Source organism: Callospermophilus lateralis, chromosome 15 (assembly GCF_048772815.1).
Source record: "Callospermophilus lateralis isolate mCalLat2 chromosome 15, mCalLat2.hap1, whole genome shotgun sequence".
NCBI lineage: Eukaryota > Metazoa > Chordata > Mammalia > Rodentia > Sciuridae > Callospermophilus > Callospermophilus lateralis.
Genome location: NC_135319.1, coordinates 48,236,687 through 48,258,520, shown reverse-complemented (window position 1 = coordinate 48,258,520; position 21,834 = coordinate 48,236,687). Strand labels below are relative to the sequence as shown.

General features: G+C 41.0%; 1 protein-coding gene across 2 annotated transcripts in view; it reads left to right on the top strand.

Moving 5' to 3' along the window:
* Positions 1-17,925, top strand: part of Kcnma1 (potassium calcium-activated channel subfamily M alpha 1) — a 702,402-nt gene extending 684,477 nt beyond the window's left edge. The window contains exons 26-30 of one of the 2 annotated variants that reach the window (XM_076834841.1): positions 4,111-4,305; positions 6,154-6,272; positions 8,079-8,303; positions 10,615-10,643; positions 17,761-17,925. In XM_076834841.1, the coding sequence (XP_076690956.1) occupies positions 4,111-4,305; positions 6,154-6,272; positions 8,079-8,303; positions 10,615-10,643; positions 17,761-17,915 (723 nt within the window). In that variant the 3' untranslated portion in view covers positions 17,916-17,925. Of the gene's footprint in view, positions 1-4,110; positions 4,306-6,153; positions 6,273-8,078; positions 10,278-10,614; positions 10,644-17,760 lie in introns of those variants that run through there. The other variant, XM_076834840.1, reaches the window with a different exon arrangement.
* The last annotated feature ends 3,909 nt before the right edge of the window (positions 17,926-21,834 follow it).

The following is a 21,834-nucleotide window of genomic DNA, read 5'->3' as shown; positions in this document are numbered from 1 at the left end:
GTTGTAAGAAGATTTTCAGTGCTGCGTTTTGGATCTTTATCAAAAATGTTCTCTCATTCTTACAATGTCTTCTCACTTTGTATATAGTGTCCTTCAAAGGGCATATTTAAAATATTTTTGAAGTCAATTTATCTATTTTTCTTCTGTAGCTTATATTTTTGGTGTCAGATATATCTAAGGAACTGTTGCCAAGTCAGAGTTCATAAAGATTCCCTCCTGTTTTCTTATAAAAAATTATAGTTTTATATATTTTTTACATCTAGGTTTTTGATCCATTTGAAGTTACTTTTTGCATATGGTGGGAAATATAGCTTACTCTTCTCCATGTGGATACTCAGTTGTTGCAATACCATTTGTTTAAGAGTCTATGTTCTTTCTCTATTGAAGGATCTTGGCATTCTCAATGAAAATCATCTCACCATAGTGGTATGAGTTTACTTTTTGACTCTCAATTTTATTCCATTGGTTTGTGTTTTGTCCTTATGCCAGAATCCTACTGTCTTACTTATTGAAGTTTTATAGTATGTTTTGAAGTCAGGACACGTGAGGCCTCCAACTTTGCTAGTTGTTGTTTTTATTTTTTATAAGATTTCTTTGGATATTTTACATCTCTTGAAACTCCATAGAATTTTAGAATCAGATTTTTCATTTCTGCAAAAACTGTTCTCTGGGATTTTGACAGGGATTACATTGGTTTTGTACATTGTTTGGGGATTATTGCTATCTTAATAATATCATGTCAATCCATGAACGTGGAAGGCTTTTCCACTTATTAGATATTCTTTAGTTTCTTTCACTAATATTTTATCACTTCAGTATACCAGTTTTGTACCATTTAGATAAATTTATTCCTACATGTTTTATTATTTTTGATGCTACTCTAATGAAATTGTTTTCTCTTAATTTCATTCTCATATTGTTTATCGATAATGTATAGAAATACAATTGATTTTTTAAAAATCTTTTTTATAGTTGTAGAAGGACAGCATGCCTTTATTTAGTTTTTATATGTGGTGTTGAGGATCAAACCCAGTGTCTCACACATGCTAGGCAAATGCTCTGCTACTGAGCTACTTTATGCTGGTTTTATATCCTGCAATCTTATTCAACTCTTTTCTTACTTATAATAATTTTTAGTGGATATCTGAAGACTTTCTGTGTATGATATCAGGTTGTTTATGAATAGAGATGATTTTACTTCTTCTTTTCCAAAATGAATACTTTTTATTTTTTTGTAGCCCTAAATATAACCTCTCAGACAATGTTGACTAGAAATTATGAGATCAGATTTTTGTCTTGTTTCTCATCTTAAGGGGAAAGCATAGAGTCTTTCATTATTAAATACATGTGAATTTTTCATACATGTCCTTCATGAGGTTGTCTTTCTAGTTTGTTGAGAGTGTTTATTATAAAAGGGTATTGAATTTAATTCTTCCAAGTGTTTCTTCTATCCAATTTAATTTTACCATCTTTTACAAAAAAAGAACTGGATAATGCCGCAGTCCGGCTGCAGCAAAATAAGCGGGGGGTGATGAGCAACTTGTGTACATTGATACAGCAGGAGTGGGAGCCGTTTATTGTAGGACAGGAGGGGTATATATATAAACTAGATACAGCAGTCAATCGATAAGGAATCTCCACACTTAATGGCTCGCTGGCATTACTTCACAAACCACTCCCTCTGGCAAAATGCCAGGTGCCATCCTGACTTGTTTACAGACCCTAACAGGATAAGACATATGAAGTTAGCTTTCTCATCATTTTATCTTTTGTTTCTTGTTATATGTGCTTTATATTCAAGTTTTTAAATTTTTATTTTTACATAAATGCTTTTTAAAATTCTCTTTTATTTCTTCTAGTAAGTAATTCACCAGTCTAAATGATGCTTTTTCTTCATATCTTGAACACTATGGTTCTCTTTTGAAAAATATTTATTTTGGCTCATTTTTTCCCTCTATTTTTGAGCCAGAACAGGCCAATTGTTCAGTATTCAAGGTTTTGAGTGTTCTGCCATCCACCTTACTTCTTGTTGGAATGCTGCCCTGGGTCTTGATCTAGAATGGTAATTGTAGTATAAAGGCCCTTGTCAAAGTTCTGTGTCCAACTTTCCCTAATTTAATGTGGGGCACAGGGCTGAGGACTGGTCTTCTGTTTCTAATGATGGGTTATCTGACTGTCGGCAAGAGGATTTCCCCTAGAAGCTTTGGGGAATGTTCACATATATATCCCTAACCAGCCCCCACCAGAGTGCTGCCCTGGCTGCCCCTCCTGCTGCTGCTTCCTCTCAGGACTCCATCCTCAGGGACCACTGCTGTTCAGTTCCTGAGTCTAGAGGGAGCCTGAGAGTGGAAGCAGACTGCAAGTACAGGTTCAAGGGTGGCAAGAAATGACCTTAGCCCTCACCCCCCATGAAGTCCCTGTAACAAAAAACAAAACAGAAAAGACTGAGAGATCCAGAGGAGGTTGTGAATGAGGTTGACTCTTCCTCTCATCAGTAAAGGCCCTGCGTCTCTGGTACCAGGCTCAGAGCACCCACCAGTACTTCCTGTGCACCAAGCCCTGTTCTCAGTGCCTTGGGTACATTTAGTGATAGGGTCCTCATAGCCCCCTCAATTATTCCATTTTACAGATCATGATACTGAGGCCCAAAATTGTTAAATAACTTTTCAAGGACACCAACTTCTGAGAGGTGAAGTCAACATTAAACATGGCCTCGCTCCAGGTCCCTTAACCACTCCAGGTGCATTTCCTACTTTAGGTACCCTTGTTCTGCTGGTCCACCTCTTGGGGACATCTGAACTGGGAATATAAATTCTCTTTAGGGACTAGTGGGTTGTGTATAACTTTGCTAGTTCCCTTTGCAGTTGGGATTTTGTGCCACTCTGGGCATTTTTGTGAGTGTTTCAATGAGGAAAATGAATCTAACCCCACTAGCAACTATCATCTTAACACAGAAATCCTGATGGAATTCTTTGCATATAAACTTGATCTTAACGATCCTTCTTATTTTGTAGATGAGAACAAGGGAACCCAAAATGATTAGGCCACCTCCCCTGAGACATAGGACCAGGCATGGCTCAGAGGGAATGGGGACTTGTCCTTACCTAGTTTCTTCCCCACCACACTCTGCCAGGGAAACTCTCCCAGAATCTGGTCAAGTAGAAATACATCTGTCTTCCCTAACCTGCTCCCAAAGCTACATAGATCCTCAAAAGCCACAGGCAAGACTTGCTTTGATTTTATTTAGCCTGCTTTATTTCCTCTTTCACAGTAAAAATGGAATGCACACCTTTAACTGAGATTTTTCTCAAATTAGGCTGGGTGACAAATGTCTTTTTAAGCTCTCTTATTTGACGTCCTATTAATTTTTTAAAACTCCCATTGTTCTCTTCCCAACAGACCTGTTATATTTCAGATGTGAGACAAATGTACACTTAGAGGGAAACTTCTTTAATAAGCTCGTTTGCTTCAGACTACTGAGGTTATTTTAAAAACAAAAACCTAAGTACACACACCAGAATACTCAACGCATCATAAATTTATCTGGCTTATTTATTGATGGAGACTTCTGGGTTAGACTGTTATCAAAGCATAGGATAAATTGTTGAGTATGTGGCATTAATGATTCTCTTGGCATCTCCTTCCTACACAAAAAGAAGCTTTGCCGTTCTGGGGGGAGGCAGTCTCCCTTCCGGCACATGGGGGACAGGCCCTCGGAGGCAGTCCTGCCTCATGTAGAGCTCAGGCAGGCTGCATTTAATTACACAAGTCCAGAGTACCCAAGCAGACACATAGATTGCAGAGACCAGGCGATGCTGCATCCCTACCAACACCAATTATGGTAAACACCAATTATCCAGACGTTAGCCCTTTAATAGAAGTCCTCTGAATTGGTTTTTTAAAGTCAGTCTCTCGTGGTGGAGCCAAGCAGGAGGAAAAAAAGACTGGAATAATTGGAGGCTGTTCTCTTTTCACTTCCCACATAAAATTATCTGAAGAGACAGGTCAGAACTTTAAACAGGAGATACCAAGAGAAGTTGTGATTTGGATGTCGGCTATTGTGACTTTAGGGTGTTTGCTTGAAGATGTTCCCCTCTCCTCTCTCCACAGACGTACTTCAATGACAATATCCTCACCCTGATACGGACCCTGGTGACCGGAGGGGCCACGCCAGAGCTCGAGGCTCTGATTGCTGAGGAGAATGCACTTCGAGGGGGCTATAGCACCCCTCAGACGCTGGCCAATAGGGACCGCTGTCGTGTGGCCCAGTTGGCTCTGCTGGATGGGCCGTTTGCAGATTTAGGGGTGAGCTCACAGCCCAAAGGACACCTGAGCACAGTGTTTGGGGAAAGCTTTTTCTGAATGAATTTGGTGTCAAACAGTGAAAAAGCAGACATCTGACTTTGTCTTCTCTACTATAAATAACCAAAGACCTATGGTTTACTGTGTATCAAGCACTGATCCTTATATGTAGTCATTCATTTTAATAATCATGACCACCCTTTGATACAGGTTCTATTTCCACACCCTCTAAGCAACTGAGGAGGCCCCAGAGAGCCTGAGAATTGGCCCTGTTAGGAATTTGCACCAAGGCACCCTGGCTTCAGAATCCACTAGGCTTTCTCATACTTTAGTATTTTCCTTAGGGATATTGTTACCCAAGTTGATGCCAGTCTGCTGCCATGGCTGGGAAACCTTCCCACAGGATCCTGGCATAGTCAGGGCTACTGAACCCTGACTCTGTTAATAGCACGTAGGGATGCCTCGCTCCAGACCTCAAGATCAGAGTTTTTGATGAGCCTCAGGCGGTTTTCAAGGCACTCATGCATCCATGTGCATCCAGACTCCTGGCCAAACAGTGTTTCTAGTGGATCCTAAATGCTTCTGATTCAAACCTAGGACTTATACTTCCTTAGACTGCACCTGTCACCCTCTGCCCTGCCTTCCCTGTGACGGACGGGACCAGCACTTGTCTTTGGGTGCTAGGCACCAGCTGGCACTGTGCACTTTGGCAGGAGTGTGCACTCTGTCCCCACCTCATTCCTAACCCACCCCCATGGAGTGGTTGGAGCCAGGAGTCTTAGGAAACTATAACCTGTTGCATAATTAGTAGTATTGCCCAGAAAGTCGAATAGTGGAAAAGGAGTCAAGAAAAGCATTTTTAGTTTTTTTCTAAAATATCAATGTCTAGTACTTGTACCATATTTTAGTTTGTAAGGGTCTGGGACTTCAGTTAGACTGTTTTGTTTTTGTTTTGAAAGGACACTTCCATAACTAGTGACTTGTTACTTCTCATTTATTTACTGATACATTCAAATAGGATGGAGACTGTAAACATTGGTAAGATTGGGCCCCACTTTTATTCTCTAATATGTTGTTCCTATGGAAATTCCAGAGATAGGAAGGATAAATACAGTCCCTTTCTGCTAAGTGAAGCCATTCTGCAGTGTCCTTCCTATAAAGCCCATCTGGAGCCACCTGGCTGCATGAAGCCAGCGTTTCCAAGTGAATGCATTTGCTCTCACTTTCCGAGTCAGGCTCCAGACCATGTGAAGGTGGTTGTGAACTGATTACAACTGTGAATTCCAGTTATTCTGCCTGCAGACCCCCAGCTCCTGGGGAAACACATTCTCTTCCCCCTTGCCATCTCTGAGGTCTGCAAATTGTGCTTTTCACACAGTCCTTACCTGAAAGAGTCTCTCACCATTGGACCTGTTGGGGTCTTTTCCCCTCGCTGTGATTTCCATTATCACTTGGGCAGTTTTGACAACATGGGGTCCAATCACAGTTGCCACGGCTGAGCTGGGGGCAAAACGTAATCACTGTTTTGCAGAGCTGGTTTCTTCTCAGTTGAACATACATTGGAGACCTTCAGCTTTACACCCTCAAGGGAGAGGCATAATCTCTTTAGAGCTCCATTGCTACAGATGGAAAAAGGGGAGGGACTCCAGAAGAAATACCCACTATTATCTGACCCTAAAATTACCCTTTTCAGCTGTAGGCAGTCAACTGTGTGACTTCTTCAGCCAAAGTCCCTTGGCCCAGACCCTATGCTTCATGGGACGACAAAACAAGCTTTTATGGAAAGACTCTTTCCCCCCTGGACCTTAACTTCCAAGCACATAAAAATGATTTTTCTCTCTGTTTTCCCAGGATGGTGGTTGTTACGGCGATCTGTTCTGCAAAGCTCTGAAAACATATAATATGCTTTGTTTTGGAATTTACCGGCTCAGAGATGCCCACCTCAGCACCCCTAGTCAGTGCACGAAGAGGTGAGTGTCCTCCCACTCTGCTGGCCCACCTGATACAGACACACAGGTGCCCTCTTCTCCCCTGTCCCCTAACATGTAGGCAAAGGATGCATACATACTCTCCACAGGCAAAATACCCTTCCCACATAAAATCTGACACTTAGTTTGGAAGTTATGGGAAACATTTTTCTTTACTTAATAGTGGATGTGAAGACATTGTGGAAAGAACTCACATTTTTTAAAATAGTTGTCATCCAGTCACAAAAATCAGAACAGAGGCATCTCCCTCAAACTCCAGCTAATGGAATCAACTCTGTTGGTAGCTAACATAGAGATACTTCACATTGCCAGTGTTTAAGAAAGATTCTTGGCTGTATCTTAGAATCCTCTATGTTTGTTTCATATATTTTTAATTGACTCTCTTTTACATTTTCATATATTTAATTTGAAGAAGAGTGTATAACATTATCTTAAGCAAAAAACACAACAGTTTAGGTGTGCTAGTTATATGCATTAAAATAAACATAGCTGGCAAAAACTAGGAGTGCATCCTAGAATTAACCAAATCAATGAGTTTGCATAATACACCCCAAGAAACAATGCTGTGGAGTTGTTTCACAACCCTGTATTTTAGAATCACCCAGAGAGCTTTTAAAAACTACTCTGAGGGGCTGAGGATGTGGCTCAAGTGGTAGCACGCTCGCCTGGCATGCATGCGGCCCGGGTTCAATCCTCAGCACCACATACAAGCAAAGATATTGTGTCCGCCGAAAACTAAAAAAAAATAAATAAATATTTTAAAAAATTCTCTCTTCTCTCTCTCTCTCTCTCTCTCTCTCTCTCTCTCTCTCTCTCTCTCTCTTTAAAAAAAGCAAAAAAACTTATAAAAAATTAAAAAAAAAATAAAAACTACTCTGACTCCAGGGAAAACATAAATGCATTCAAACTTTAATATATATATATATATATATATATATATATATATATATATATATATATATATATATATTTTTATATAGTGAATGCCCAGGAATTATAGTGTAGAGCCAGACTTGACAACTGGGGTAGAAAAGTGGGTTCCCAAAGTTTAGGGAGCCTGAGAATCACCGACAGAGCTTATTAAGAACAAATTGCTGGGCCTCACTCTCTGATTCAGGAGATCTGGGTGGGGGTTGCTAAAGAATTTGCATTTTGCAGTGCTTTCCAGGTGGTGCTGACCTGCCTTTCCTGGGAACCATAGTCTGAGATGGCTGCTTTAGAGGAACCATAATGATTATTGCAGTCATTCTGATGTGGACTGGAGGAGTCTGATGGAGGAGAGCAATGAAACAGAGTTGACAGGCAGGCAGGAAGGCCTTTTATATTTGCAGTAAAACTCCCACCAAGTTGATTTTTCAAAGATGAGAATGGTCTAAGGAGACCCTAGGCAATGGTAGCGCAAGCTCCTGGGAAGTATGCCTGAGATTGTCAGGAAATTCTAGAAAGAAAGTTGCAGTGCAGTCTGTGACCTCTGCTGCATTTGGGTTACTCAGAATTAGAAGTGAAACTTGACCTCTTCTGGCCATAACAAGCACAGTTTTGTTCTTCCATTACCTGTTCTAATTTGGTGTCTGCCTGGGCTTGTGGATATGGCTACCTCTGATAAGCTAAACAGAGAACAATTTTTTTGAACTTGGAAGCAGATTTGAAGGTATTAGATCAACTGCAAGTACAGCTCTTAGATCCTCTGGTCAACTTGAGCAGCAGGCAATGCTTTTGGGCTCAAGGGGTCTGGACTTCTCCACCAGATCACCCTCAGGCTGTGACATCTCTGCTTTCCCTGTCCAGGTATGTCATCACCAACCCCCCGTATGAGTTCGAGCTTGTGCCGACGGACCTGATCTTCTGCTTAATGCAGTTTGACCACAACGCCGGCCAGTCCCGGGCCAGCCTGTCCCATTCCTCCCACTCATCGCAGTCCTCCAGCAAGAAGAGCTCCTCTGTTCACTCCATCCCATCCACAGCAAACCGGCAGAACCGGCCCAAGTCCAGGGAGTCCCGGGACAAACAGAAGTACGTGCAGGAAGAGCGGCTTTGATATGTGTATCCACCGCCACCATGTGTGAAACTGTATCTGCCACTCATTTCCCCAGTTGGTGTTTCCAACAAAGTAACTTTCCCTGTTTTCCCCTGTAGTCCTCCCCCTCCCTTTTTTTACACATATTTGCATATGTATGATAGTGTGCATGTGGTTGTCATTTTTATTTCACCACCATAAAACCCTTGAGCACAACAGCAAATAAGCAGACGGACCAAAAGTTATTTATGATTCTAGGGGAAAAATAACCCAAAGGCATGCTCCAGACATAAATAGCTCACTGCAGAAATGAGTTCACAGATTAGAAAGGAGCACTTGTGATCAAAGTCGGTTAGGCAAAGCAAGTTTATTTCATATACAAGAAAAGTTTGTTCTGATTTATCAGGGTTATCAGGGTGCTTTGGGTTTTGATTTTTTGTTTGTTTTCCTTTTGTTCGCTCATTCTTTTTTTTTTTTTTTTTTTTTTTGTACACACACAATAAGTTAGCACATGTTTATTTGAAGCAAGCAACCAAAAAGCAATGAAAACGTATCGATTGTTTCCACTCTCTGGGCTGAAGTATCGGGAAGCATCTGAAAAGCTGTCATGGTTTGTGTAGATGATTATTAAGCAGCTGCTTGTTGCAAGAAAGCATTGGAGGTTTTTTGAGTTACTCACCAAGGCCTTTTGTCCCAGAGCTAGAAGCTTCCTTTGGGAATTCATATGAACATTTCTAATGTTAATACAGAGGAAAGGAGTAGTATTCCACTTGTGGATGTATCAAATTCTAGTCATTTAAGTGAAAAGAGGTTTGATTGCATATTAAATTGTTATTCTGTCTCCTTATGCTGCCATATGAATAGCTATTTTTTTCTTTCACTTTTGACATTTGGGATGAAAAGCCATATGTATCATAAATATCAGATGTAAGTCATTAAAAACTGCCTTCCTGGGACTTTTACATCTTTTAAAAGGTGAATTACTTACCTTATGTACAGAATAAATAATGCTCAGGAAAGAGCAAGTATTTTTCCATGCATTCTCAGGGGACCTTTTTACTCCCCTTTGTTTGGTTAGCAAGAACCCCAATGCCAGGTAGGAGCGAGGGCTGGGGTGATAGTGGAGTGAGAGGGAGAAAAACCCAGCAGCAGAGAATGTTTTTGTTGGAAATGACATGCTAAATAAATTAAGATGCAGAAGGATCAAGCCACCTTGGCCTCAACAAAGACAAAAGCCAGTGGCCACCTAACATTGTTGGCATAGCTGCATGATGTTGGCTATCCCCAAACATAAAGATGGTAGGGATAAATTCCTCATCCTCCAGTTCATTAACAGCCAATTCACTTAGGCAGGTGGGTGACAATAATAGCTGCTCCTTGTCATTACAAGATGGGGAATAAGAAAAGTACAACAGTGAGCCAAACACATTTTGGTACAGTTACAATTTTTTGTTTGTTTTCTTTCTTTAAAAAAAAAAAAAAAAACAGAAAGCATGGGGGAAAGGAAGAGAAATATCCTTCTTCCAACATAAAATTGTCAGATGTTTTAGGCTTGCACATCACACTTTAGGCAATGAAGTTGTTCTTAAAAATTGGCCAACTCTACCACAACCAAATTCTCCTATGGATGGTCTGGCTCTTGGCTGATATAAACCTATTTGAGCTTTTTACTTAAAAAACAAAAATCCATTGACTAGAATAGGGGTAGAAAGGAGAAGACAAATGTCACAACTGTACCATCTCTGAAAAGGTGTTTTTATGGTGAATGTTTGGGGTTTAGATTTTGGATCCCCTGCCCCTTCCAGCATGATAGTTTTGGAGATTTGCTTGCTGTGTGGATTGACAAGCACTTTTACTGACAAAATGGTGAGGCTCAGCCAGAACCTCTACCTCCCCGCATCAAAGACAGGGGCAGAACAGCATTTAAACCAGCGATGGGGTGGGGGAAAACTGTATACATGTATATTAAAAAGGGCTATGAGTGGAAGAATTTTTTTTCAAATGATTTTGTCCCTATACATTTTGATTTATATGTTACGTATAACTATCTGTTTATATATAACTATATATATATATATATATATATATATATATATATATACACATATATATATATATAACTATATATACATATCCCCTAGTTTGGGATCATGAAGAACTCTTCATGAATTCTTTGCAAAGGAGGTTATAAAGTTACACCCTCAGAACATTTATAACTATAAGAATGTGCCAGTTAAAGTGCTCAACAGGAAATATGACAGTTTAAAAGCATTGTAAAACTCACATAGCTTACTTCTCTCTCTAAAGTGCAACAAGGATGAATAGAATGGGCCAAGGTATGACAATTAATGGTTCTGCATGACCTAGCCACTGCTGGGGGTTTTCTTCTATAACGTTGTCCTTGTGAAAACTTTTGTGAAATTAAAAAAAAAAAAAAGGAGTTAAAAATTTTATTCTGTTATTGGTTTGTTTATTTTTATTTATATTGTTCTGTTTGTGGTTTTTATTTATTTTGTTTTGCTTTTGACCCCCTCCCCCCCAAGCCCTTTTCCCCTCTCCTTCTTTTCCCCCTCCTTCTCTTTCTTCCTTCACCTTCTTAATTGCTCAGCGCAATGAGGCTGTGCGGCTGCTATGGCTAGATTCCTTAGAGTTTGTCTTGGTGTTACTGGGTTTGGGGTTGGGTAATTTGGGGGGACCTCTCTCCATTTGGCTTGCCTTCAAATCTGCACGTGGCCTCCCTGCCCACCTTGGTACCTTGCTCCAAGTTCAAAAGCACTTTCCCATTGAAACACCCAGCTTCCTCCACTCCCCCCCATTACCACCACCCTAACCCAGCCCCCATCAGTCTGTTCACATCTCTGTGTTTATCTTGGCAAAAACTACCAAATTGAATGATGATGCCAGTGGATAAACTTTTCTGGAAAACATTCTCAGCTATTCCATTTGGCAAACTTACTTCTCTGTTAATATTTTCTCCTCCTTTTATTTAAACCAGGAGGGTCATTAATGGCAAAAGCATTGTTCTCCTTTATGTTTGATAGATACGATGACAGTTAAAACTGGTCAGCTGTTGGTCAATTCGAGAGCCCATACCCCATTAACTGGGGTTGATGACTCATTCTCACTACTACCCAAGTCTCCTGCCACCTGCCTTTTGGGTGTGTTAAATTCCAACCAGAAATTGGGCAGATAGAAGTAAATGCAAAATGTATCCCATGTGTAATTCTTCAGCAGCTCTGATGAGTTGATATTGATATTACTGGAATGGGAACAGACTATGACCTGAGATGGAATTTGGGGGTTTTCCTTGGACTTTGGACACACAATTCCCACTGTTAGATACTTGAAAAATGACCATATATTGATAATAACATATTTGATGTTGGAAAAGGGATCATGATTGCTTTTTCTTCTACTTCTTTTTCTCTTTTTCTTCTTCTTTTTTTTTTTTTTAGCTGAAACTTCTCTGTTATACTTTGTTTATTAGAGTGAAGACTCCTTCATTGTTTTCCATTTGTCCCCAAACTTCCCCTTCCTCTCAGGAGAACATTGTTTACTTAGGAAGGAGGCATACAAGTGTCTCATATTGTGCCTGTCCCCTCACCCCTCCTCACCAAAATAAATAAACAAATAGGTAAGAGTAGAAAGGGAAAGAGTTCTTAGCAGGGAAATTATATGCATTATAAAAGAACAACATCTAGGAACTCAATGATGTGCCCAATTCTAAAAGAAAAATAATGTGTGAGCCATTCAATCCAATTTACTAACTCTTTGAAAGAGGAAAATGTTAAGGAAGCTGGTAGAATAGGAGACACAGGGAACCTTTGTCAGCCTCAGCACCCTGAGAACTATAGAGCCATCAACATCCCTTACGACTACTACAGGGTCCTTCCCCAAACCAGTTCAAATATGTTCTTATACATATAAATTTCTACCACTAACTGGGAGAAGTTGTAAACTCTGCTCTGAATATTTAATGTTGTGACCCAGAACCTTATAATAGCTGCTTAATAAGTATTTTAAAATAATTCGATCTTAAAGATTTTTATACCCTTAACTATTTTATAATTTATCCCTGTACCCTTGGCTTATCTTAAAAAAAAAATTACAAGGATTGCCTGGAGGAGCTTCACAATGCTTCTCTGCCCATGTCAGTTTCTCCAGCTGGGTATGACTTCCAAGACAGGGAACAACCCTGTAAGCTCAGTGAATGGAAAGACAGACTGTGCCTGTTGGCAGCATTGTCAAGATCCCAGATGACCATAAAAACCTTTTGACTGGCTCTTCTTCAGCATGGGAAAAGCCTAAAGGTGTCTGCATCCCAATAGAGACAATTAAATCAACCTGCCAGGTTCCTATAGCAACAGGCTCCTTGAAGGAGAAACGGGAGAGTGTAGAAACTTCAGGGACTGTGGAAGTCAAGACAGGGTAAAAATCAATTCTCCATCAGCTTCTTTCAGCCTCTCCCTGCTTTGTCATAACATGATAAAGAAGTAGCTGTGGGCACCTGTCACTAACTGGTTGACTGTCTCCCAGGCAGAGATGGCATATTCGTTGCAACCATCAGAGGTGAGAGGGATTATTCCCTGTCACCCGAGAGCAAAGAGTGAAGGGTCTGCCCTCAGGGTTTCAACCGGACCAAGGGCCAGAGAGGAGAGTTGGGAAGGGGATGTTGGCTCTGCTCAGTGCATGGCAGAATTAGACTGTGAGTTAAAAGAGACAGATAGAGTCATCATGGACAATTGCAGAGAAATAAGATAAACAGAAAATGCTCTCTTTTTGGTAGACAATTTTTCATCTCTGTGAAATAGCCATGTTCTGCCCAGGCAGAGGAAAGAAGGTGTGGGGGGGTGGATTGGGGGGCGGCATCAGTAAGGTAGGCAGGGGAAGGGCACCAGACTGCCTGTCAGCAGTGTGAACTGTGAAGCTGTACAGCGTTGCCCTTGAAGTTGGATTGCCTTGTTAGCCCTTATAGTTCTCCACCGTTATCGCCATCCAGATGGAATCTTTTCCTTCCATGTCTTTGCTCTGTAAACCCCAGCTTGTGGTGCACCAAGGAGAGGGCCAATTATTCCAAATGCCTTTGCTGTGTCATTGTCTCCCTCTTTCTTCAGTCTTCCTTGGGGAATAGTTCTGTGAAAAGACTAAATCCCACAGCGCTGACAACCCACAGAGCCAGCAGAGGGTTCACTGTGCAGCTTGTGTCTTTCTCTGCTGCTGGTATTATTCCAAGCAGCTCAGCCTCCTCTCCATAGCCCACTCCTCAGGTTCTTGGTGGACATGCAGTTGTATGGCAGTAGGAAGCCCTGACCTTATTTTGAACCCTGTGTTCTCAGGGATAACACTAGTGATAGGAGATACAGATGGCTCTCTGGTGGGGAAGGGTGTCTGTCACCTGAAAGTCAATATTTCAAAGACAGAGAAACCTCAGAAGTGTTACAGCCCTGAACACTCCCACATAACACAGGTTACCCCTTCCTCTCCTTCACCTTCCAAATGGCTGCCCATCAAATCCTCCTGTGTCATCTCTGTGGCCACAAGCCAGATTCATCAGGCTAGCACCCCAATTTGCACACCATATTTCTCTACCCCAGATTATCTGCTGAAGACTTCATTTGTAATCACATCCAAAAGATACAACCCGTCCTTATCTCCTCCTCCATCACTGACAGTACTCATTAGTGCCAACCTTATGCCAAAAGCTGATGCCCAGTGGTTGCCAGGAGCCAGGCACTCTTCTCTAGACTTCATGCATATTAACATGTTCACTCTTCTCCCTCAGCCCAGACGGAGGTGCTGCCAGACTCTCTACTGGACAGGTATAGAATCTGCAGGACATGAAAGTCTGTGAAGCTGGCCACTGTCATAACATGTCCCTAACATTCTTGAAAATGTTCCCAGCCTTAGCATCTCACATTCACTTACCATGTAGCTGGGCCTGTGGGGAGGGCTTTGTGGACACCAGTTCCATTGATCTTAATGATAACTTTGGCAAGTTTATAGCTTCCACCCTGTTCTGCAGCACAAAAATGATGCTGAGATAAACAACACAATAACTTGTTCAGAGCCATGCAGCTAGCTTGTGTGAGAGCCAGGTCCACTTGACTTTCACCTGCTCCCTGACACCTTTTTCCTGCCAGCTCCTCATGGAGTGTCCATGGTGGACAGCTTCTGGAATAGCTAGTCTGAAGAGGTGTCTTCTCCCAGTGGTCATGTTGGTGACCATTACCGTGTGTCCTCTGAGGCATCTTTTCATCAAAGGTCTTGACATTTTATCAGTTATTGTCCCAACTTCATTTTGGTTATGCCAGTCCACTTGACAGTAACTGGGAGATGCAATTCCCTCCCTAACTCCATTAACCACCTGTGAGAGAAAGCTCCTGGCAGGTCACACATCTAACTGAGAGTGATGACATCGTCCATCTCATCCTCGAGAAGCTTATTGACAGGTGGCACTATTTTCTTCTGGCAATAAGGTGGCCCTCACAACCAGGTCAATTGCCCTCAGAGATGAAAGGAAGCACCCAGGGATCTTCCTGGCACATGGGAAAAGGCAGAGAGTGGAGAAAAACTCAGGGATTTGGATTTATTCTTGACCATGTCAGGCCTTACTTGAGCTCCTCATCTTAGTCCTCTTCCATGTGGACAATTCTGTAGGTAGAGTTTCTTCTTTGGAAGGCAAGATTCAATAAGCCAAACTGTCACTGTCATACTCAATGCACTGTCCACTGAAGCCGAGTAGCTGGCACCCACTTCCACACACGTTCTTCTGAAGCTCTTCTGGGGGAGGAGGCATGTCTTCATGAAGGACCTTTGCCACCAGACATTCAATTTCCTCAGCATCCATTCTAACCAAAAATCTATACACACACACACACACACACACACACACACACACACTTACATCCTAAAATCATCCCAATGAAATAGCTGTTTCTCAGGCATAGAGAAATTCACCTCTTGACTGGGAGGGGCTTTCACATCGCCCGCAGGGTCAAACACAGGGGCTACTTTGTTTATATTTTATTTATTTATTTATTTTTAGGCAAGACATTTAAAAAGAAAGAGAGAAGAAGCTTAAATGGAGAAATAATGCTCTCTTTCTTGCAGGCAGCAGAAGGAAATTGATATTCTCTCTGCGGTGAAAGGCCAAAATGCCATCTTTGAATTGAACTGTAAAGACTAAATTCTGAACAATTATTCTCTGCAGCAGTTGTAAAAATTTCAGCAAATTGCAGCTGTCTTAGGTCTTTCACCCAAAAGACCTCCTCGTTTCCATCAGCAGAGTTCACTCTTCCGACCTGGCATGTCCAACCTAGCACTAAATCCCCTTACAAAATCACTTCACATAACAGGACAGCCACAGCCAACGGCAGCTCAGGAAAACAGAGCGCAAACACCAGACTCAACTCCAAACATCATCTTTACACATAAACCATTTGAAAAAGTCGTAGTTTGAAATTGTTTCAGAGGCCTGGCAATGCTTTTAAAACATGATAACCATCACACTTTACTCTTCTCTGAAAGGTTAGTTTAATCGTAGATCACAAAAAATTGGTTTCCACAAATGCATAATGGTTCATCTATGTCACACTTGAACTAAATGGTTTTTTAAATGGAGCTGAAATTATTTTGATGTGTACACAGTCCTGGATTTCTATACAACCTTTTTTAACCAGCCCATCAGGAGTCTTGCCTCTAAAGCCTCATTAATAATTCAGATGTGCTGATGACTTTAAAAGATCTATGGAATTGAAGCTTAGGAAAAAAAAAAACTCTGCTTGACAAAAAGATAAATGAATGTAGAAAGAAGCTGTAGGAGTCTGGCAAGCTGTAGATCATCTCAGAACAGATTGTAACTTTATCATTCTGTCAGGGGGAATAATTTAAAGCACTTAATCAGTTAGCTTCACTGTGAGGATGTAGCATTATGAATTCCTATCGTCCAATCTGTTCAAATCAAAGTGAACTTAATTATAATAGGTGAGAGAGCCAGAGCAGGAGGGGGTGTGGGGAGAACGATGCAAGAGGTAGCAAGTGTCCTGAGGGGTAAACTGAGCTGTTGAACAAAGGGGAGTGAGGCTTTTACCCAGGCACACCCCAGCTCCAGAGATGGCCGCCAGGGCTCAGCACACTGGAAATACCAAGAGTGTGGACCAAGGAGAAGTGAGCAGAGTGGCCATGAGCTGATCGTAGATGCTGAATTTATAAACTATCAGTCAAGCGCACGCACACACACCCACACACCCACACACACACTCACACACACACACACACACCACACGCCAAGCCAGTAGCCATTTTTGTTGACATATTAGTCCAGAACCACTGAGAAGGCAGTTGCGAATTTTTCTGTAGGCAGAGGAGGAAATGGGAGAGGCCATTGTCTCCAAAGCAGTGAGTGTGCCTGAAAGCCTTTTCCCTTTTACTTTCCTTTCCCTAAGCCACTAAAATGAAGCATAAGATTCCCCCATGTTAGAACGTCCCATTTGACCAGTCCCTTCCTATCTATCCGCATGGCCAGTTTCCCAGAATATTTCAATCCTAGAAAGAGGCGGGGATGAGAGTGGAGTTTTGTGAAAATTGCAGGGCTCTGCTAAGAAGACGCTAGGCCACTTTTCCTTTCACCCCAGCCCCCAGCACCCTGACTCAGCAGTCTCCACTCCTGTGCTTAGGGTGGAAATTAGATGCCAAGACTTCATCCAGCTCCCTTGTTGATGGCTTGGATTATTAGAGTTGGTTAAGATGGTGCCACTTGGAACCCTTTTCATAACTTTATACCAATACAGAGTTCGCATTCTTGAAACAAAAGCTATCCCAAAATATTGTTTAAAACACTGGTTGCTATTCTGGTTTTTCACTCTCATTGGCCAGCAAATTCTGTGGGCTTCCTTTGCGAACCCCAAAGGTGGCTGCAAAAGAAACAGAAGGAATATAATTGGCATATGCCTTTCTGTCGGCTTTTTATAAACAAAAGGCTGGGAAGAGGCAATGCTGCAGAAGATTCTAGAAATGGGAATGCTCTGCAGCAGGGATGATATCCCTCTGCTCCGTCCAATAGACAATGCACAGATCTTTCCTCAGGCACAATGTCTGTACATGATATCTGATATATGCAGCATCTCCTCCCCGCCAAAGTTTTCCAGGCCACTAAAGTAACTCCAGAGAACATTACCAGAGCTCATCTTCCAATCCCTCCTCATTCTCTGAGGTCCACCCATGGTGCCTCCTAGTCCCAGTGGCACATCTTGTTCCTCACTTGCTACAGGAAGCAGAGGTATGTTTCAGGTCTTGGGGTCCTGCCTACACTGCACTCTCTCTCTCAGCAATTACTCACTGGCAGCTTCTATTGATTATCTTTTGCATTTTTCAATGAACTTTCCAAAGCTTTACCCTAGGACTAATTAAGCTTCTCATTTTTCCTTCTTGTTCTCTATCCATTTTGCCCTTTAGCAGAAAAGAAATGGTTTACAGATGAACCGGATAATGCCTATCCCAGAAACATTCAAATCAAGCCCATGAGTACCCACATGGCTAACCAGATCAACCAATATAAATCCACAAGCAGCTTGATTCCTCCAATCAGAGAAGTTGAAGATGAATGTTGACTCCCAGGAGACCAGAACTATTTTTTTAAAGCCTGACAAACTTCATAAATGGTGATGTGACTTTTCTTCCTTCTACATGCTGACTCACTGGTGGAGACGTTAGGATAAGCAAGAATTGCAAGAAAATAAAGTAGACAGATCTTTCTCTTTGTCTGCCTTGAATATTGCTTCCATGTATTTTGGAAAAGAAAATGATTTCATTTATAAATGAACATACTAAAATAGTCATGTATAGCCTCTAGCATTTTAAATTATTTTTATTTATTAGAAAGAAAATATATTTTTTTCTTTTTTTCCCCATTGTCAGATATCTTCCCTATATCAAAAAATGCAAAATCAAAATGAATGAGTGGCCAGACTCCTTGATGCCTATTTCTCTTCTTTCTCTCTTTTTCTTTGAGGAGAATGATGGTCACAATCACCATTAATTATGATTAAAGGGAATGGATTATTAAAACAATTTTAAAAAGGTCAACAGTGTATACATGTATTTTAGTAAATCCAGAAAAGAGGACAAAAGAGGGCAGGTAACGACCTGCTCCTCTCCTGGATGGGTGTGTATTTGGATCTGCATTGACACCAGCTCTTAATAAATGGAAACTTATTTATTTTCACAATTGAAAGTAAAATTTTTGTAGTTTTAGTTTTCCTTCTGTATTTCTCATCCCTCTGTTCATATATCTAAAGTGAAGACCTTCTTCCGGCTTTTCTATGATTTCCAGATCAGAATTAGCCAGCCAATTATACTGGGAAGGTTGGGCCTGCCTGGGATGTGGAAGTTGAGATTCACTCAAGACATGGCTCTGTTGGTTGTTCTAGTAGTGGGGACTCCTACGTGTTGTTCTGCTTCTCATTTCATATTTCCAAACCACATGAGCAAGTAATTTCAACTTTGGGTGCAGCCGGTGAACTTTCTTTCCCACCCTAAGACTCAGAGCTTTTAGCCTGAAAGTTTGTAAACACTAATGAGCAGTAGTTTCAAAAATAGAATCTCAGAGGCACTCATTTTTCTCATTGAGTATTTTTTTTTAAAGCCAGAAAAATTCCATGACCAAGGAGGCAACTTTTGACCAGATTTTAATCTATTTATTGGCTTTTCAGATTTAGTTACTAGGACAAAACACACAAACTTGCTAATATGATTTTTAAAATAACAACAAAAAGGAAAGCAACAAATGCACTTAACATAGACTGTTAGAAAAAGGCCTTTGAAAATTACCAGCAATGAAATAAAATGTATCAGCCACTGCAAACGGTGGTCAAAGATTTTTCTAGCCATCAGATGCAATCATGATGTCTCGGAGCTCTGCTGTCATTTGCATGCTCAGTGTCTAGATGCCACCACCACTGTTCTGTTCCAACAACTCAGCAAGTGTCTCAACTTCAAAATTATCCATCTTGCATATGCTCATCAGGGTCTCTGGAGAAGCATGAATGTGATAGTGATTTTAATTTTCTTAAAAATGTAAACTGTGGACACTTAACCAAAATAACCAAAATTTCCTTTAAAGTCCCATGATATCTATTCCATTCACTCTGTAGGTCATGACCCTGTGGTACCTAGTGATGGTAGTGCAAATCAGATCAGAGCAAAGCAATGAGATCACATGAAAACATATGTCCACCGAGTACTCCAATTACCAACGTAGGCAAAATGAGCTTCCACCTCTGTCCACTCCCTGCAGAGCCAATCTAGTTGTGCTTCCACGTCGTAGGCATCGTCCTGCAGTGACTTGTCAGACTGTGGTTACTCTATTGTCACCTTTCGTAGAATTAGTTCTATAAAAGTATTGTGAATATAACGTATGTCCAATTGGATTGTTAAAAAACTACTTATAATCAATCACTAGTCAGCAGACTAAAATGATGTCAACACACTATATCCAGGCTTATAAACATTTCCTGGTTTCCAACAGAAGTCAAACATGTTCCTGGGGACAATCCCCTGCTAGATTATTGACAGCTTTCCTGAAAGCTAGGCCTTCTTTTACATAATGATTTTTGCAATGGGGTCACCTTAGTACATTTGCACGTGCACGCTCTTCTTTCCTTCATGAACCGTAGTGGGCTCTATTTCACTCTTGTTCCTAATCACCACCTCTGAATGTGCTGTAGCTCATTGGTCTCCTCTGGCAGGCAAGGGTAACCATTGAAAGAATCTTCTATTAGAGGAATATGGGGCAGAGTGCTCCATGTAATCCCCTCATCCCTGCCCCTTCATACCTAGGAAGGCTGAAAGCAGAAGTGTAAACTCCACTCCAAGTCAAGTCCCCTTATGTATAGAGATTTGAATCTAAACTTTAAAAACAAAACAAAAAACCCATAATGGCAAAAATAGCTTCCCACGGTGAAGGGCTCCTTGGTTCATCAAGCATCCTCCAAAACCAAGGTGGTAGAAATACATTTTCTTCTAATGTAGAGCAATAAGTTCATGCTGTTTCACCTTTGGATAATGAATTGCACTGGGCCAGAAAGCAAAAGCAGGCATTTCTTTAAAAAAGAGGTATGGGCAAAATCTATAGGTAGTGGCCCCTTGACAAAAATTGGCACCTGGTAAGTTGAAAGTGAAATGGAAACAAAAATAAAATCTATAGATCTCTGGGGTGCTCAAGGAAATACCTTGATTTATATGTCTGTTGAGCTCTTTGTCCCTGAGCCCTCATCCATCTGTGCTGTGAAAGACTATCTTGCCACCTACATCCACCTGAGGCCAGTGGTGATCTTTTTTGGCATAGTCTTTGCTATAGGGATCTGATCTCCCATCCCAGTCCAGGGTTCCAGAAAAGCCGTTTTCTCAAACTAGTACAACTTGGGTTCTTGGTAGTCAGACTCACCAACAGGCTGTTTATAAGGCAAAATCCTACCTAGAAGTTCATCTGAACCAGCATCACCTTTATCATTGAGCGAATAATTATTTTTCTAAGTTATTTTATATTTGAAAATATTGTTTTGAACCAATATAAAACACATTAAATAAGAGTGTGACTGATGCATGTTGGGGAACACTCAGGAGTGCCTTCCTCCTAAGAGTTATGACATCTTAAGACATACTTTATAAAAAAAGAAATTGATGGAAGAACACTTCAAATAAACAAAGAATTATAGCTGCTTGGTTGGAGTTAGAAAGGGGGCAAATGAGAATCCATATAAAATTAGGGATATTTTCATGTGGGAAGCAAATGTGTCCTACTGATAGTCTCAGGGTTCAAGAGCAACATCTGCATAAACCTAGTTATGAACTTTGAAAATGTATTTTAAGCTTCCCAAGTCTCAATGACCTTAAAATGAAGGTAATTCATAGAGATGGCTCCAAGGTCCTTCTCAGATCTGAGAGGACATGATCTAAAATAGGAGTGGGATCATAGGAGTGGCTGCCTGTCCTTGGCCAGCCCCTTGGAGTCAATCTTGTCCAGGGTTGTACAGGGTTGGATGGTCCATCCAGCTATATCACCCATGTGGAATTCCTGACCTGAAGATAGTATATGTTTTCTGCTCTGGACATAGGCTGGTCAGGTTCATTCCTATGCTTTTCAGTTTGGAAGACTGTTAGATTCAAGATGCAAAATTATAAGTTTAAATTCACCTGAGTTGCATTGATCCAATTGTTCTGCCTGTTTCTAGGGTTGTATTCTCAATCTCATCCCTACCTTCCCTGTCTCTTGGTTCAAGGCCCAGTTTTGACTAATTCCCTCATCTCTAGCCCACATCTCCAATGTCCAGTATGTGGTTAGAGATTTGAGACTCCTCCAATTCCTGACATTATTCCTATTTATATTTTCCCATGTAGATCTGGGCTTCAGGAAGTAATCAATCTTACTCCTCATTTAATTTCCTCTGTATTTGATTTTTTTTAATTAATATACCAAATATCTCTTTGTGATTTTGGTCTATCATTTTAATTGTCAAAGAGAACCTCACT